At 37.9% G+C, this 18,927-nt stretch overlaps 2 protein-coding genes across 2 annotated transcripts; one reads left to right on the top strand and one right to left on the bottom strand.

Moving 5' to 3' along the window:
- Positions 1 to 1,773: 1,773 nt before the first annotated feature.
- On the bottom strand, positions 1,774 to 8,864 carry LOC108608403 (CD109 antigen). Its single transcript, XM_033294143.1, has 11 exons — positions 8,540 to 8,864; positions 7,193 to 7,751; positions 6,406 to 7,157; positions 6,048 to 6,318; positions 5,721 to 5,988; positions 5,462 to 5,593; positions 4,495 to 4,690; positions 4,082 to 4,276; positions 4,015 to 4,033; positions 3,126 to 3,941; positions 1,774 to 3,034 (listed from the first exon to the last, which is right to left on the bottom strand). Exons 1-11 carry the CDS (start codon positions 8,626 to 8,628, stop codon positions 1,922 to 1,924), a joined length of 4,410 nt encoding a protein of 1,469 aa, XP_033150034.1. The 5' UTR covers positions 8,629 to 8,864; the 3' UTR covers positions 1,774 to 1,921.
- Positions 8,865 to 9,564: 700 nt separating this feature from the next.
- On the top strand, positions 9,565 to 18,872 carry LOC108608485 (CD109 antigen). Its single transcript, XM_017999881.2, has 16 exons — positions 9,565 to 9,988; positions 12,361 to 12,538; positions 12,599 to 13,077; positions 13,134 to 13,464; positions 13,524 to 13,807; positions 13,869 to 13,980; positions 14,238 to 14,384; positions 14,445 to 14,568; positions 14,621 to 14,758; positions 14,814 to 15,227; positions 15,745 to 15,876; positions 15,932 to 16,350; positions 16,413 to 16,760; positions 16,880 to 17,413; positions 17,946 to 18,399; positions 18,493 to 18,872. The coding sequence occupies exons 1-16, from the start codon at positions 9,897 to 9,899 to the stop codon at positions 18,708 to 18,710; spliced, it is 4,404 nt and encodes a 1,467-aa protein (XP_017855370.2). The 5' UTR covers positions 9,565 to 9,896; the 3' UTR covers positions 18,711 to 18,872.
- The last annotated feature ends 55 nt before the right edge of the window (positions 18,873 to 18,927 follow it).

Here is an 18,927-nt window from a genome sequence, read left to right as displayed (position 1 = left end):
AATAATCTCATTTAATCGCTAACACTCTTGTTAGCATTTTAAAAAGGTAAGCTCGACAAATGAATGCTCTTCAATTATTATTAATAATTTCATAAATGGACTGGAAAGGGGTAGATTTTAATTTATCTATTCAAAAGTTTCTTACATTGAGAGCCCCAGCTTATGTTTTCTGTCTGACAAAGTCAATGCAGATCTAGTTGGAATTTAAAATTTTTTCTTGTATTGACCGACTTTCCCAAGCTAAGGCTTAGCCTAACAAGAAAAGTTACAATCCGCGATAACTATCTGTAGCTGCATAGCACCTAAAGCGTGTTAATCTTTAGTTAGCGCTTTTTTTCGCTATGATGACGTTAATTTATTAAAAATAATTTTCGGCGGTATCCATGTTTGATATGGTTTGGATCCAACGGTCTCCCTCCTAATTCTCTGTTGCGCTTTCTCTTTCTATGCGGCAAATTCTGAAACGCAGAGTTGGTCGTCTATTTACTTTATATTATTAAGCAATTGTGCCGCACATTATAATCTAATCTAATTACTATTAATTTTAAGTACTTAGATAAGGATTTTAAGTTTTGTAATCACTGCTAATTGTTATGCATATGTTTACGAATATCAATTCAGGCCTTTATTTAATTTTGCATTTGTTTGGGTCCATTAAATCCCCACACAGACAAAGTGTAAGACACGCAAAGTTTAACTTGCACTTGTTACAATTTCCCGACGTTAATTACGTATATGATAATTATAACGATATTGTAAAGTTACAATTGATTGAACACTTAATTTGTTGGCTTAAAATGAAAACTGTTTTTTTTTTAATAAATAGGTCCCCAATGACAATTATTCTGATAATAATTTTTTGCATTGCTTTTACTTTGAATTTTGAAATTATTAAGCTAAAAAAACAGGCAGCCGCTCTTTTGTTATACAACATTTCATTTGTTAATTTTGTTCATTTTTTGTAAGCTTAATATTACAGCTGTTAAATGAGTCAGTCAGTAAGTAGCCGTCTTTAAATACATGTAGCAACAAATCTTAACTGTTATTAATTTAAAAAGTGTCAGTGAAAATGAAACTTGTGCTGACAGTAATTCTCTTAGCAACGCTAGGAATATCGGAACAAACTCCTGTGCGCTTTGATAACTATTCTGTGTTTAGTATTCAAATACAAAATATGCAGCAACGTGATCTAATCAACAGTCTACTAAATGAGCCCAGCAATGTAACTATAATGAATTAATAATATTCAAGCCTTATCGATTAAGTTGCATAATTAAAACGTCGGTCTACCATCTTGGCCTGTTACATACATTTCCACAGCTTGAGATTTTTTTTTTCATGCCCAAGAAAATTTTTAGACTTTAATTTTTAAGAAATAACACCATAATGTCAATTAACAACTTGCATATTTTAAAGTTCTGTTTTTGAATTCTAAAATAATTATATTTATTGATTATAATAAATATGTATATTTATGTATATTTATTTATTATGCAATGCGTGTGCTCTCTGCAATCTTTTCGTCATACAGTATAGAAAGTTGGCTGCTTTTTTTTCAAAATTATATAAAAATTATAACTATTTTTCGTACTCTGTTTAGTATAATCTATGGCGAATGACGCACAATGAAGCCCATTTGATGGTCAGCCCGACAGAGCAGCCAAATTTTCAACGGATTATGCTTGAAGAAAAAATACTTGTTAAGCTGCTAATTTCTAATGTTCAGAAGTGAGTTAATGTTTTAATTTCAGAAATCAAATACTTTAATTATTTTTCTTTTGTTTAGTTTAATTGATGGTGAGAGTAAACCGAATACATTTTCGAAATAAATAAATAAAATGTTTGCAAAGCAACGGCTTTATTTTAGGTGTGCAATTAAACGTTAGATAAATGTTCAACTAAATATTTTTGTATTTTGTAATTAAGTTGACTGCTTTTTGTCACAATCCGATCCACACTCTGCTCCCTCACAAATGTCACAGAATGAGGTACTGATCTCGTAATACTCAGTGGCTCTATGTTCGGTCTGGTAGTAATCGTACATTAAAATACGAGCTGGTTTCGGTTCAGCCACCAAATGTGCACGAGCACCTTCCACGGGCACGCACAGGACTACTCCCGGCTTCAGGGGACCAAAATAAATAACCACCTTTGTGCCCTTTTCCTTAGTTTCAACATGATTGACGTCGCGGAGCGCCAACATTTTATCAAAGCTGTCCACTTCGCCAACAAAGCCCGATGGCATTGATACCTCCATAACCACCATAAAGGAGTTTTTGGTCTGGTTAGAACACCCCGGAGGTGCATATTCGGCGCAGATCTCAAGCTCAAGCAGATGCGCCGGTGTATCTTTGACATTGGGCGTTATCTTAAAACTTGGCTTTTTTTCGTAGTGATGCCCCGTTGAGTTTGTAGCTTGACGTTTCTTTTTATTATTAAACGGATGAGCATAATACTGATAATGTAGCTGCAGTATGGCCATTCCCTTTTGTGCGGCATAAAACTGAACAACGCGTGTGTTGCTTTCCAGACTTTGACATTGTCTGGCATCTCCATCTGGGTTTACAATAAGTGTCGCCTTCGACTCCAAATTACCGTCGGTAGTATACTCAATCACTGTGTTGTCAGATGCACCTGTCTTAATCGCAAACTTTGTAAGCGCTTGCAGAGCTAAGACCGTGTCTAGAGAGTTATCATAACCACCAAAGCTATTGCGCTGACCCACCAGCCACTTAACAATGGGCAATGATTCTTGCGCATGCTTATAATCCAGTAGCGCCATCAACCCATATGCAGTACACTGGATAGCAGTGCTGCCTGATCCCTCCGGGACCCACCACATTTGTTCATCAGATTTTCGGGCTCTTGCCAACAGCTTCTCCATGATTTGTCCTAATTCTGAATGCCCTGCCCTGCCCAACACATTTGCAGCAAGCATTTGTGAGTGCAGATCATCATATTGGTCATCATAAGCACCGGTAGCCACATATCGCACCCCATTTTCAATAGTTTGCTGAAACTCACTATAAAATTCCTAAAAAAAAAAATAAAATTACAAGTATTACAAGCAAACCGAAGTAGAAGTGAACTGTGATTAATTCATGCAAGGACATCAATCCCCTTACCTCATTTTCCAAGAAGGCGAGCAGTACAAAGGAAGCAAGCGCAAGATGACTCCCAGGGCTGAAGTCGTTATTTTTGCCATCTTCCTGGAAGGATCCATGGTAATCAACTTGTTGCTCACGCAGGAAATTAAGACCTTCCCATAAAGTATTGGGATCGACATAGGTGTAAGGCTTTGCTTGGTGAAAAGACTGCATCACATAAGCAGTCAACCAAGTTGAGCCGGGGCCATCATTTTTAGGTCCCCACAGGCTATAGGCACCATTAGATAACTTATATGTCAGTTCATGTTGATAGCCCAATTCCATATAATACTCAGCATCACTCTTCAGATTAGGCATATTTTTATCTGTTGCATCCAAGTATTGGAGAACCATAATGTTGGGTACAAAGTTAATCATGTTTTGCTCACCGCACGCGTTATGATCATAATCTAACAACCTTCTTAAATTCCCAAATACGGGACCCAAGATATCACCCATAACACAAATTTCAATATAGTCCATAGTAGTCTGCCCGGGCACTTCGATCCATAGCTCTTGACTTACTTCCACACTTTCTTCAAGAATTAAAAGAACTTCTCTGTTTTCTCTATGTAGCTCGCCAGTCGGCTGCACTCTTATGGGCCTAGATATGCTATCACCTGCTGCAGGCGACAAGGCTCCTATATTCAATGTTGATGCACCAGCACTGATGGGACGTATCATGAAGGAAACTGAATTGCCGCTATTAGCCGGAATGCTTATATTTCTAACATATCGTCCCTGGTCAGCTTGCCTCTTTGTAACATGATTTGTAGAACCTCCGCGGAACTCAATCTTTGTATGTCGTTGATCCTACGACAAACTTGAAACTTCACCAGTCAATTGTCAGCAATATTTTAACAGTAACTGGTACGAAACAACCTCGCCTGTAAGTATTTAACAAATAAATAAAACTACAAAATTCACTAATTTACCCTGCTATATTCTTGCCTAATGTCATAGAGTCAGGCGAATTCAAAGCGATGAAAAAAGGCTTGAAGACCCGTACTAGACTTGGCTCTTCAGTTAAAGCCAATCCCTTGTTAGGGCTCAGTGCAAAGCCAGTGACAACCCAAGACGTCAAAGTATCCGGTGCTTTTTTAGTCAATTCGAAAATATTTCCATCTGCACTGCATTTTGAAGTAAAAATAAAAACGATCAAAACATTTTTTAAAATAACAATTCAGAAAATTGGTTACACGCAGACATAGACAAAGACATTTATATTGCTGAAAGTATGTACACATTAGTAATGAAGAGCATGCTGACATACACAAACTCATACATATGGTGGACATGCTAATTAGTGTGTAATTACTATGATTATGTATTACGTAATATTCTATACTTTTTTGTTAAATTTTCTGCATAAATCCAAGTTTCAATTACAGTTTGCTGTACGCCAGAAATAGATTCTTCGGTCGATTGGGGTTTGGAATTAGTATGATTTTGAGTGGACTTGATTTTTGTCGTGTTGTTTTTGCTATCCCCACTGACTTTCATAATAGGTATAAGGCCTGAGTCCAGTTTTTTTGTAATAGCAACTTAAAGAATGAAGACACATTTTATGTTTAAGTAAATTTAATGATCATAATGTAAGAAAATTATTTTCCTAACTACATATACATACATACATACATACATTTGAAAGTTGATAAAAATAAATGTTTGTTAAGAACTTTATACTTTATAAAAGGACTCTTTCCAATTTTAGATTCGTATTCACCGTTGAGTCGAACGGCTAATAGTGCATGGGTCACTTATATGATAATGTTTTTAAAGATTATGATTCGATTAGCAAATATATGAAAATAGTTGTTTGTATTACATACAAAAAGAAAACAAAAAGAAATTAAAGCAGAAAAAAAAATAAATTAAAGCCTAATCTTAATTGTTCATACTTCTCGATATCTTGATAGATCCACGTATCAGTGATACTATTAAGTACTTGTATATTATATTCATCAGGAGCTTTGTCATCTAAATTATCTACTACAAGTTCAACTTCACACTCTCCTGGATCTGCATAGAAAGTTTGTATTTTAGTAATGATTTATCCAATATTAGTGTTAATCTTATACACCAATAGTGTTAATCTATTTACAAATATAAAACAAATAAATTAGGAGCAATAAAAGAAAAGAAAAGTTATATTCATTTCGTACTCTTATCATCACAATAACAAAACTAAAGCATAGCTTTCACCTTAATTAATCGAATACACTTAGTCTAAATGTAAGTAGAAATATAAAAAACATTGGGATTCATTGGAATTAGGATTACATGCCCACTATGCTTTACGTATATCTAGGCAATAGCCCACCTCAAATTGCCACCTTCAAATATCCAGACCTCTGCAAAATTCTTACGATAAGATTTGCTCGGAACTCTACCATCGACGGTATCAAAGCCTAGATCACCTCCATCATCAATTACAACTCGCTTAACTATAACGTTTTAAAAATAACTTCAATTTTAAAAAAGTAATTTCAATTGTATAAATGCCTCTTTCTGACTATTTATTAAAACGGTATAACAGCTTAAATAAGAAATAATATATTTAACATAACTTACCCGAATTATACGGATAATGAGCATTTGTTAATGTTACCAAACCAGATGCTTGTCCTGGATAGCGTCCATAACCTTGTTGCCACGGTGTTGTTGTCTTGTACTTATCGAGACCATTGAAAATACTATCACGAGCCAAGTCATTACCAGCCTTGAGCAATAAAACACTTTGGTCCACAGCAAGCAGGCCAACAAACGAGTCCGCCTCGGTTTTAATTTGCAACTTAACTTCTTGATTGGGCTCAACCTCAATCGGAGCTGTGATTTTAATCTGCAAAGACAGTTGTCCTTAGCTCCTTACACAACTAATAGAATTAAGATATAGCTTACCGAATTTTCCAGTTGTTTTTCAAAATGTATCGTCTCCTCCACGAAATGCAAATCATCATTTAGAATATAGAATACATAGATTGAGGCTTGCGGCACCATAGCAAAGGTGGGTGTCAGTTTGAAAGTGTAACTCTTATGTTTAGTTAAAATTCTACTGACTCGGACATGTTCAGTCTTAACAATATTACCGCGAGCAACAATTGTGTAAACAATATAGGGTATGTTCTCATCAGACTTTACTTCAATTTCAACATCTTCTTCCAACTTGGGTCTGTAAGGTTAATTTAATTATATTGCAATTCTCAAAGCTCAAGTTAAATAATATAGGATAAGTTAAGGTCATGTAGACATTACTTACTTCTCGGTCTTAACTTGTATCAACAGCGGCTCGTCGCTATCAATATCAGGCCGAAAGTTGGCAATTGAACCCAGATAAGCGCTCGAGTTAGCAAAAGCAGCTTTAACACTGAAGAATCGATCCTCGTTCGCAGCTAGCGAGATATTAAATCTAGCAATGCCATGTTTATTTAATGTGGCCTCAAATTGCAACGTGTCCTTATCGGGTTGAGCAGTTGCGTCTTCATTGAAAAATTTGTTTGGTGGCTCAAAAATAAGCTTAGCTATTGTTACGTTATCCTGCACAGGCGAGCCATCTAAGTTCTTAACCACAAACTCATAGATAAAAGGCTGACCAGGACGATAGGTAGCTTTATTATTAATAGCCTCTAGGTTAAGGCGCTGCAAGTGCACATTAATTATGACGGAAGCATTTTGTTTGTTGCCTGTAAGTGTCTCAGTTACTTCGGCAAATATCATCAAAGGCGGGGTATAATGTCCACTGAAATCTTTGGCGTCAATGACGAACTCCACCTCACCCTTCCCAACGATTTCAATTGTTTTCTGCTGATTTATAGCACTCTCACTAGGCCTAAAGGAATTATAGCTTGGAGATATAGAGACGTTAGCAGTGCCCTTCAATGGCTGGCCATGGGTGTGCTGGGCCCGCACTATAGCCCTGATAACACCATCCTGTACGGCAATATCCCTCATAGCCTCGATTTTTACCTCAAATTTCGGCAGGACATACTTGGCCACCTCAAAGAACTTGGTCTCAGTAGCAGCACCTGCCACAGTCACTTTTATGCAGCACCTGCCACAGTCACTTTTATTACCCACTTACCAAACATTGGCTCAGCAGTCAATGACAACTGTCCCGCATAAACTCCTTTGGTGAGCGTTATATTTGCCACCTGTTTCACCCGATTTCCTCCTTGATCAATAATAGTAACGGTTATGGGCTCATCAACGACTGCTGGTCGTGTGCTCTCATTCAAAAACAACACTCGGTATTGCACTCGATCCCCAGGCTTGTAAATTGCCTTATCGGTTTGTATGAATATCAATGGATTGTTGTCCGCCACATTTAGTGTGGTTGAGTTCCTAAAGATGACGCCCTCAACGCCGACAGCTGTCAGATTATACTCTCCCTTAGCTAACGTCGGCACATCGAATTCCACAATCTCGGTGGAATCGTGTCCCACCTCAACACGTTTGGTCTCATTGAAGGAGGGTCCAGAAATGCTCACATCTATTAAGTTCTGTCGAACTAACTTAGCTAAAATACTTCTGGCTTTATGCATCGTCACCGCCACATTGTATTTGGAATTAGAGCGTATTGTTCCAGGTCCGACAACCGAATAGTAGCTATAAAAAATAGACTTTGAGCATTATGAAAATTCTGAATTCAAAACACACTTGCTAATAATTATATTTGGCATAATGAGAGTTCCCATAATAGGCTATTTCTAATAAATATTTAAAGCTCTAATTATCCTAGACCACGATTTTGAATATAAAAAATACATTTTAGGTACTGCTAATAGGCCACTCAATATTCATTTGACTCACATTATTACAAACGACGATTTTGCAATATAATTTTTAAATATTCAGACTTTAATGGGAGCAAATAAGCTTTATGACCCTATATTAACGTAGCTCATAATTTTCCGAATTTCGACCCTGTACAGTTTATTTAAATCAAATTATTGCGAACAAGTCCTAGCAGCCCTGTTTATTTTATATGTATGGCTCCCTTCATTTCAATTTGACACATTCAACTTTTCTTCGAAAAACTAACAATCTAGAAATTTAGCAAAGTATATTAAATGCGTGCGAAATTTTAAATTTAAACATAATTAAAATTTAAAACCTAGTTTTAATCTTTTTTATGCATACATTTTTCAGTTTTGGAGCATTGAGCCGGTTCCGTATATAAGCAAAAATAAATGTTTATCTTAAAAGGAATTTCTTATCTGGTTGTCTACCTATGTACACATATTACTTAGAATGCAGCAGCATATCAAGTGTATATATAAAAAGTGTGACTATACTGGAAACTACCTCGACCTTGTCTATGTGAAACACTTGGAAATATTTTTGATAACCTTTTTAGCACATATGTACATACATATGTATTTATGTAGACTTACTCGTTGGCAGCTATAAGCAATGCCAATTGTAGCAGGCACAACACAAAAACTAAAGAGCGCGACATAATTTGCGTTTTGTTTATATTCATATTTTTAATTTTTTGACACGACTTGGCTTTTAGTTCATAATTGTAATCAACTAAAGTTCACTTCACAACTTGTAAAATAAAGTTTAATGATTCACAGTGTCTTTATTTGCTTGCTTTGTTTTTCACTATCATCCAGACACACACACACACAGAAATAACGGCACAAAATAAAGATGAAAATTCGCTTTGATTCTTGAAATCGACCGCAACGAAACGTTTCGATGGGCACTGATCGCCGCTCGAGCCCGCAATGAGAGTACTTCATCTCGAGGCGGTCTTTAAATACAATTTTGAGCACGACCATCCAGCAGCAATCACTCAATAATTTGCACATGCTTTACATATTTCATGTTCACACATAAATACAAATATGCAAATTCGATTCCTTTGCTTAATCGCACTTATTAGGCTTAGCCGGGTTTTGAAATTTGAATAGTCATAATATATTATTAAAAATTAATTATAATAGTTTTCTTTAAAGTAATACAACTTTATGAATTTAAATATTATATATTTCAGTTGAAAGGTATTAATAATCCGAATTTGATCTGGCTGAAAAGATATTTCAGCTCAATTTTTATTTTCAATTTTTATACTAACACTTTTTTTTTATATAAAAATTTAAATTACCATAAATATGTTTTTGTTTATATTATTTAAAAAAAAACTTAAAAAAAAATTAAAAATGTATATTTACTGACTGCGACGAAAACCTTAAATCAAACTGTTAAACTTAACATGGACTCAACAGTCCGTACTTAACAGTCTTTGGTCGCTTAGCTAATACACAAACCAATTGCTACAAAGCTGCGCCCACGCTAAAAGCTTTCGCGTCTCTTGCTAATTTTTTGACTGATCAAAAGGTAAGGCGCTGAGTGCAGAATCAGTTACTCGCGAGCTTACAAACGGTCAACAAGTAAACGCGCAACGAAACGAAAGTGAAACTTAAGGCGAGCGCTTTGAATTCGTGTCTGTTTGCTTGGCTTGTGTAGAAGTTGGCGCAATCTGCTGCTGGTTGAACAAGTGAAGCAACAACAACAAGCAAGCAAGCCAAATCTGGCTTCAGTTAAGACTTTTGGTGCAGTGTGCGAGCAAAAACGTTGACTACCTACGCGGAAACCAGCAGTAGCAACAACAACAACAACGTTTGCAATCTCGCTCAGCTTGAGTATAATGTGTGCTGCCAATATCAAGAAAATTTCGGCAATTTAATTGACAAACGTGTTTATACTTAATTTTCAAAGGCACAAAAGTGAGCAGTGTACAAAATGTGCGCGCAACGTGAAACCAAACTGAATTATGTGCTAACAGTCATAAGTTGTTTACTTTTGTTAGTGCCAGCGCATACAGTTGCACAGGGGTTAGTAAATATAACAATCACACACACAAACACACACATGTAACAATCACACAGATACACATTCAACTAAACGCTCAGTATTTCTAATACTCATTAGACTCCCACGCTGTTGACAGCTGCGAGTGACAAACACAGCTGACGAGTTGTACAAAAATTTTAAGTAAAACTTGAAATGACATCAGACGCTATTTAACAGTCAACACAAAAAAAAATCAAAAACAAATGACTTAGGCAACGAACCTAACAAATTATCTCGTTTTTATGGCTCAAAGCAAAAGAAATGCCGGCTCGCTATCGCAACTACTATGCTTTAGCTATATAATTAAGAGGGTGTAATCAAGAAATTAACAACATGAAATAGATAGTTAGTAAAATTATGAAATACACTATTAAGCTAACTTTTAATAGCTGGATTTATGAATTAAACTTGCAAATCATGAATGAATATTTTAGTCAGAATAGAAGACTTTTATGACTTTATCATAGCATAAATAGCTTGACAGTCAATTAATAATACATAATAATACAATAATACATTCAAAAAACCTACGCAAACTCTATGTTCCATATACTAAAATGCTGACAATATTCGTAATTGCAATAAGTATTAATATAAAATAATTTTTACTGAAAGCTTTCAACCTTTTACTTAAGTAAACTGCGCTTTAACTTGATGCTTAAGCGGCACCCCGATGCTAAGTAGATGACACATTAACACGGCTTGCACTTATTTATTACCGCATTTTAGTCCGCTCACCTTGACTGACCGTCAAGCTTGTCCAGCTGCTTAAATGTCACAACACTTATATACTTGCTTGTAGGCATATAATGTAAAACATATGCGAAATTCTGATTGATTTGCAGTCAAAAGTAATGTTGGCGTTCAAGTACTTGTATCTTTGGCATATTTTAAATATGGCTAAGGCTTATTGCCAAACTATATCTGCCTTGCTTGATTCAAGTTCATACTCTTTTCCATATATGGTAACAGCTACTCAAGGCAAAATGACAGCTTTTACACACACACACACACTAATATATATCGGTCACTCAGCTAAATCGATATATACGACTTATAAAATGCACATTTAGCACCCAACTAAATGCAAAGCATTCAAGCGGAACTTCTGCATTCAATTTGTGGGCAATTTAAATAGTTTTAAAAAAGCGAAATTAGAATTGCCATTTGTCTGCCTAAGCTGTAAGCGCAACAGCCAAGAGACCACCAGGGTAACCAGTTTTTGTTTTGTCGCCAGTTCCTAACAAACGTGACATAAACACAAAAGAAATGGTGGGAACAGGTTAGGCGGCAGCAATTGAAATTAGAACAAGCCACAACTGTGAATTACGCCAAGAGCTAGACAAACAGGCTACACTTTGGACACGCCGGACACGCTGTACAAGCGGACAGAACGGCACAGTTAAGCCGTCTGTAGATTTTGCAACCTCAACTGCTCGCTTACTTAAAAGCCACAGCAGTTTAGATGGGAAGCAAATAAAACAAACGCACCAATGCCAAAATAGGCGCTACAAGCTGTTAAGCGTAGAAGGCAACATTATATAAGATTCCAAACGAATTTGGCATACACTTTAAAGCAATAAAAAGACAGATGAATGCGATAAAGAGAGAGGCTAACGAAATCTCATGATGGATATGTTTTTAAAATATATACCGATACCATTAGAAAGAGGCAAACATGCGCAAGACCTTCTAAGCTTTCTAATTTAATACAAAAATAAACAAAAATGTTCAACAAACTGCAAATTATATCTCGAAGAATATTTTTTAAAATTGATATCTGAGAACTGTCAAAATAACTAACTTATTAGCTGACTTTGTACGTTTTAATTTTTCTTATAAAAACATATATAGAGTGTCCAATGATCTTGCATACCATATGTCATTAGCTTAAGATATTGCTAAGAGTTTTTGTACAGACTTTACCTGTATGCAAATCCTTTGCAGTCACGATCATTAATATAGTTAGTCACATTTGCTTGTTGCACTCAGCCTGTATTAATTTATTTCACATTCTAGCTTGACCTACTAGCCAAGCAGCTGCAACTGCTCAGTTAAAAGCTGCAGTAGCAACTGAAACCGAAAATAAAAGCAAAAGAAAATAAACCACAAAAATTGTTACTATTGTCAAGACCCCGCTAGAGCGTAGACAAGATGAACCAAAGCGAAACGCTTTTTGCCCTCACTCGAACTCACAACCACAAGCAAACAGCAAAGTACATTACCCCTTCAAGTCCAAGCATTTGTATTGTTTATCTTCCGTTAAGCGCGTGAATAGAGTTTCGCTTAGTTGTAGGTGTAAGACAACTTTATGCGGAACCAGCATTATAAATTTATGCATCTTGTTTTGCAGTTTGTATTCCATAATAGCACCAAATACGCTGCGGCCAAACTCACAATACCATGTGGCAGTGAGTTTACACAAGTCGCTGGAGCCAGCTCGCATCAAAGTGGGCATCCTCAGCAATAGCTACACAGATTTCAAAACCGTCGAGCTGAGACCCTACTCCACACAGCTTTTGCACTTTGAGGTAACTGCTCAGCTTTCAACTTCATCAAAATGCCATTTCAGCAATATTATTTTCCCACAGATACCAGCCCTAAAGACAGATCGCTATCGTCTAACAGCGGAGGGCTTGAGTGGTATTCTCTTTACAAATGAAACTCAACTGCATTTTGAGTCTAAGCAGTTTACGGTGCTTATTCAAACAGATAAAAGCATTTATAAGCCAGGCGATCTGATGCATTATCGTATATTGCTGCTGGATGCAAACTTAAAGCCAGCACGAGCGTATGGGCGCGTTCATGTAGAGATCAAAGACTCTGGCAATAATGTTATAAGAAGCTACAAAGACATACGTTTAACTAATGCCATATACTCCAATGAGCTGCAACTGTCGGATTATCCACGCTTCGGTGATTGGTCCATTGTTGTGGATGTGGCTGAGCAGCAGCACAAGCAAACTTTTGAAATACTCGATCATATATTGCCAAAATTTGTAATTGACATCGATACGCCACGTCGTGCCATTTATAAAGATGGAAAAATTGCAGCAACGGTGCGAGCGCAGTAAGTTTTAAATTCATACCATTTTAACTTTTAACTTATTTTTATAATCATTATAGCTACGCTTTTGGTCAGCCCATTGTGGGTGAGGCTACTCTATCTATATATCCCACTTTCTTTGGCTCGTTGCAACCATTTGTCAATGATTTGATTACACGCAAGGTTGTGCCCATTGATGGTAGCGCCTATTTCGAGTTTGACATTGTGCAGGAACTGCAGCTGAAACAAGACTATGAGCGTCAGTATCTGTTGGATGCATTGGTCGAGGAGCGTTCCACAGGCTCTGTGCAGAACTATTCCACAGTGCTTACTCTATATCTTAATCATTTCCGTGTGGAGCCGGTCAGGCTGCCCAGCTACTATATCCCAGGCGTGCCTTTTGAAGCGACTGTTAGTACACAAACGCTCACTTCATGACTCTTCCCTCATTTTCGCTATTTCGTCCACAGGCACGCATTGTACGCAATGACGGTTCAGCCATACGCGACTTTAATCCCGAGATCACCGCCTATTTAACCAACGTCTATGGCAGCAGTGAAATGTACAATCGCACAGTTTATCAACTCGATGCACGTGGCGAGATTAAAATGAAGTTTACAGTCCCAATAGGCGATCGTGACGAGTTCCATTCCATCATAGTGGACTATCTAGGCGTGATAAGCGATGTGGGCAAAGTGCCACGTAAGCATTTACACAGCAAGAGTTATATAACAGCCAAGGTGCTCAATGACAAGTAAGTGCGCTCATTAATATTTCTCGCACAAAGTTAACCAAGCTACTGTTCTTTCTTTCAGACCCATGGTGAATCAGGAAATTGCGGTGGCAGTCCAGTCAAATGCGCCGATCAAATACTTTATGTATCAGATTGTGGGACGTGGTGATATTATACTTTCGCGTACCGTTGATGTAAGTTGTGAAACAACAGTTATTGCTGCAGGTTTCCGTTGAAAGTAGTCAGAATCGAAATAATAATTTCGTCTAAATCTCGGCATAGAAACCATTATGCAAGTTATCGAAATAGCCCATCTACACTTGTTTATTTTAAAAGAAATCGACTTAAAGACATATGTATATGAGTCCTATGCGAATTGGATGATGTCAGACAAATTTAATTTGGCAATCGACTTGCTTTTTAAAGCTTTCTTTTGTATCGTTTCCATTAGGTGGCTGACAATAGTTACCACACTATTAAATTTTTGGCCTCTTTCGCAATGATGCCGCGTGCCAAGCTGCTGGTCTACATGGTGGTGGATGGCGAATTTGTCTACGATGAACAGATTATACAATTTGAGGAAAATCTTTTAAATGCCGTGAGTTCTTTTGTAGTATAATCTTTATAAATGCGTCTTAACTTTAATGGATGGCTCTAGGTACAAATTGAAGCACCTATAAGAGCACCACCGGGACAAGATATTGACATAGGCATTAGCACCAAGCCCTACTCTTATGTGGGTCTTATGTTAGTCGATCAAAATGCAGCGGCTCTTAGCAAGGGTAAGCGCTCCAACTTACTTGCAGCCTACTCTAACTGATACACGTATTTTAGGCAATGATCTAACGCATGATCGCTTAATGGATGCGCTATATGCCTATGAATTGAGTGATGTCAATTCACCAGTTGGTTCACCTGGCAAGGAATCTGGTGTTATAACCATGTCCAACACAGACTACTTTGTGGAAAAAGGTAAGTTTTTACAAAAACTGACTTTTCTTTTCTAAAATTTGCTTACTCTTTGCAGAAGCAGAGACCACCCCCTCGCTGGGTCGCGACAGCTCAACCACCGTTGAAGAAGACAAGCTTACAACTGTGCGCAAGACAGACATTGGACCAGCTCACAAAATAGAGGTAAACACCTTACCACCCGGTAAAGGACGCTACGCATTCAGCTATACGCCTAAACCCTTCTGGCATAATCCACGCATTCATGTAATGCGCGATCCAGCGGACACTTGGCTATTCTTAAACATATCTGCGGGTAGCGATGGTCGCAATACGATACATCGACGCATACCTAGTGATATGACCTCTTGGGTGCTATCTGCCTTTTCGCTCGATCCTGTAAATGGTTTAGGCCTAAATGCGCCTAGTAGCAAGCTGGAGGCGTATAAAGAATTTTACATATCGACGGAGCTGCCATACTCCATTCGCAAAGGTGAGTCTTTAACAAAGAGTAATATTTCTTTTAATGAACTAGTGATTGAAATTAAGGAAACTGTCTATCTAACTTTGTTTATCTTAGTTGAATGTTTTAGAAACCACGCACAACTAATCGCAATGTAGTATGTTCAAATATGAAAATATATACAAATGCATAATTATGCATACAGACGCATAAATAGAGACAGTATCAATTACAATTCTAAATAGCCATAATGTTGACATAACAAAAGTACCAGGTATATCTCAATTGCGGAGTAATACGACCACACAAAAGTTCAATTCGTTGTTGTAGTGCATAAGACTCTAAGAATATGTAAACATAATACCCCTCTCCTTACATACATTTTTATAAAGAACATACTTATAAACGTCTTATTATAAAAATATAGAATCTCCACAATATTAGCTAATAAAACCTTTAAATAACTTCAAAAATTATTTCTATTAATAAGATTTTTAAGTACTATTAACTTATTGCACTTTCTGAAATCCTCATTCAAATTTTCTAGATGAGCTCATTGCCCTGCCATTTGTGGTGCATAATAATAGAGACAGCGATCTCAGCGTTGAGGTGACTTTCTATAATACCGCACAGGACTTTGATTTCCCACAACTGGACAGCAAACAGACCAATAAGCCCAGTAAGTCTAAACATATAATTCATATACGCAGCAAGCTGAATTTCGATCTTTACAGAAGTAGAGCTGTATAGCCGTCGTAGTATTCAGGTGCCTGCAAAATCAGCACGATCCATATCCTTTATTGTTACGCCCAAGCGTGTAGGTGCTCTGCCCATCAAGGCAGTGGCCAGCACCTCACAGGCAGGCGACACAGTGGAACGTAGCTTACTCGTCGAGCATGCTGGTGCCACTGAGCGTGTAAATCGTGGTTTCCTCTTCGAATTAAACTCCAATGCACAGCGAAGACAGAATGTGACCATCAAAGTACCTCGCAATGCAATACCCGACTCAACTAGCATAGAAGTTAAGGCTGTGGGTGATCTGGTGGGCAGCATTGTAGGTAATCTACAGCAGCTCATACTTCTGCCCACTGGGTGTGGTGAGCAGACTATGGTTAACTTTGTGCCGAATCTAATGGTGCTGAAATATTTGGGCGTAAGTTGAACAGTTTTCAAGCCAAGCGCCTATCTACAACTGACATCCCAATGTCTTTGCAGCGTCTGCGTCAGCTAACTCCGGAAGTGGAACAGACAGCAACTAAAAACTTGGCAGTGGGCTATCAACGCTTACTCTACTATCGTCATGAGAATGGCGCCTTTAGTGCTTTTGGACTGACGCCCAAACAGAGCTCCACCTGGCTAACCGCCTATGTGGCACGAAGTCTGCGTCAAGCGGTACCCTACATACAAGTGGATGAGCATGTGCTTCAAAGCGCTTTGGCTTATTTGGCCAGCATGCAGTCGAGTAACGGTGGCTACGAGGAGCACGGCGACATCTTCGAGCGGTTCGATGATATTGGCATTAGCTTAACAGCCTTTGTCACACTCGCATTAATGGAGAATGTGGTGAGTAGATTATTAATAGAAATGCTATAGACTCGATAGTCTATAGTTAAATTATTTCATTAGTAAACAAGCCTTAGAAACATGATAATCTAATTATAATTTGTTGCTTTATAATACAGGATGCCTATCCGGCGTATCGCAACAATATTAACAAGGCTCTTGACTTTATAACCCGTGGCCTGGATACCTCCAACAATCTGCATGCCATGGCCCTGGGCACTTATGTGCTCTCGCGAGCCAATCACAATTCCAAGGCTGCCTTCCTGCAACGTCTCGACTCACTGGCCATCAATGCAGATGGACACAAATGGTGGAACAAGACTGCGCCCACAAATGAACAGCACTCGCCCTGGTATAATACAACACGTAGTGTGAATATCGAAATCTCTGCCTATGCTGCATTAGCTCTGTTGGAGAACAATCTGGTGGGCGATGCGTTGCCCGTGCTGAACTGGCTGATGGATCAGCGTAATGCATTCGGTGGCTTTGTGGCTTCCCAGGACACTGTGGTGGGTCTGCAGGCGTTGCTCATGTTTGCCGAGCGTTTTTCCACTCAAGCCAATAATGTACAAATTGGTTTCCATTATGGCGAAGGTGCAGAGACTATTTTGAATGTAAATGCGCAGAATTCGTTGGCGCTCCAGAGTGTAGAGGTGCGTATGAAAATAACTGAAGATGATTAATTATTTGCTTTAACACTGAATGATTTATTGGTTGTTATAAGAAAATTTATTTTAATATTTATTTATGCGTGGCATAATCAGCCTGACGAACCGAATTGATATAGCTATGTCTATCTGTCTGTCTGAGCGTCTAGATTTAAGCAACTACAAGAGCTAGGCCCTTTGTATACAAAATAAACTTATCTATAAATCCTCGCCTGCAAATTTGTCGATCTCATCTACTTAAGTAGATCGACTAAAGTTTGAGAAAAAATATTCTTTTCAAAGTTTCGTGACTTAACCGATTTCGTTTATCCGTTTTTATCGTTGACATATGTCACTTACATCACATTCAAATTGTTTTTTTTTTTAATTTAATTGATTAAAATATGTAACTAATTTTAAATGAATATAAATAATATTTAATGAATATATACATTATATTCTTTGTAAATAATATTTTCCTATTCAATAAGTTATGATTAATAATTTGTTAACCATATTTGAAATTTTTGAATTACAGCTCCCCAGCAGCATTAAGAACATAAGTGTGTCTGCCACTGGCCGTGGCATGGCGCTCGCTCAGGTTAGCTACAAATACAACACGAACGTGACCAGCGCCTGGCCGCGTTTTGTGCTTGATCCCACCGTCAATCGGAACTCGCATGCGGATTATTTGCATCTGTCAGCCTGTGCTAGCTTTGTATCTGTGCCTGGCGATGCAGAGCGCTCCAATATGGCTGTAATGGAAGTCCAGCTGCCCAGTGGCTTTGTGGTTGACACCGATACACTGCCCACACTGGAGTCTAGCGAACGCATCAAAAAGGTGGAGACACAACAGCGCAACACAAAGGTGGTCATCTACTTTGACTACCTGGACAGACGTGAGGTGTGTCCCACGCTGCATGCCTACAAAACGGTCAAGGTGACCAAACATCGACCGGTGCCAGTGGTGATGTACGATTACTACGATAATGGTGAGTAAACAAACTCTCAGGTGCCTTTCGAGGGCTTACGTAATCCAAAACCATTCGTAAACTAAACGATGTGTTTGTCCTATTTTTTAAAAGCTCGTCGAGCACGTCAATTCTATCGTGCGCCCAAGTCCAACATCTGCGATATCTGTGAGCATGCTAACTGCGGCGATATATGCGAAAAGGCTGAGAAGCGTGAGTCCCGCAGGCCTGATGATTACACCGCCATTGCAGGTCACAGTGCAGCTGATAGACTATCAATAAGACCCATGCTATTTATAGTTCTGCTTGTTCTATTGATGCGAGCATGTTGAGTTCAGCGGCAAGAGCGAACAATGTAAACGAAGCTTTAACAAAACAAACACTCATCTAGTTCATAAGCTAGCTTAATGCAAACTGTTAACTAAACCAATTAATTTTAACGATGCTACAAGTTGCCAATTAAATAAAAATTTGTATGTTTAACATTTACTAAAACTCAAACTATGCGATTTTTTATCAAAGGAATTTTACACACTACAATGCTCTGCT

The sequence above is a fragment of the Drosophila busckii genome, chromosome 2L (genome assembly GCF_011750605.1).
Source record: "Drosophila busckii strain San Diego stock center, stock number 13000-0081.31 chromosome 2L, ASM1175060v1, whole genome shotgun sequence".
NCBI lineage: Eukaryota > Metazoa > Arthropoda > Insecta > Diptera > Drosophilidae > Drosophila > Drosophila busckii.
The sequence above is the reverse complement of the archived record's forward strand: the minus strand, read 5'-3'. Positions and strand labels throughout refer to the sequence as shown.

What these genes read in the sequence shown, in the direction of transcription:
- LOC108608403 (XM_033294143.1), bottom strand. Translation starts at nt 8,628, where the DNA reads ATGAATATAAACAAAACGCAAATTATGTCGCGCTCTTTAGTTTTTGTG. An exon ending in AAAAACAACTGGAAAATTCG is followed by an intron (nt 5,989 to 6,047) that starts GTAAGCTATATC and finishes CTGTCTTTGCAG; the next exon opens with ATTAAAATCACAGCTCCGAT. An exon ending in TGGCAATTTGAGGTGGGCTA is followed by an intron (nt 4,691 to 5,461) that starts TTGCCTAGATAT and finishes TCATTCTTTAAG; the next exon opens with TTGCTATTACAAAAAAACTG.
- LOC108608485 (XM_017999881.2), top strand. Translation starts at nt 9,897, where the DNA reads ATGTGCGCGCAACGTGAAACCAAACTGAATTATGTGCTAACAGTCATA. An exon ending in AGGAAAATCTTTTAAATGCC is followed by an intron (nt 14,385 to 14,444) that starts GTGAGTTCTTTT and finishes GGATGGCTCTAG; the next exon opens with GTACAAATTGAAGCACCTAT. An exon ending in TGCAGCGGCTCTTAGCAAGG is followed by an intron (nt 14,569 to 14,620) that starts GTAAGCGCTCCA and finishes CACGTATTTTAG; the next exon opens with GCAATGATCTAACGCATGAT.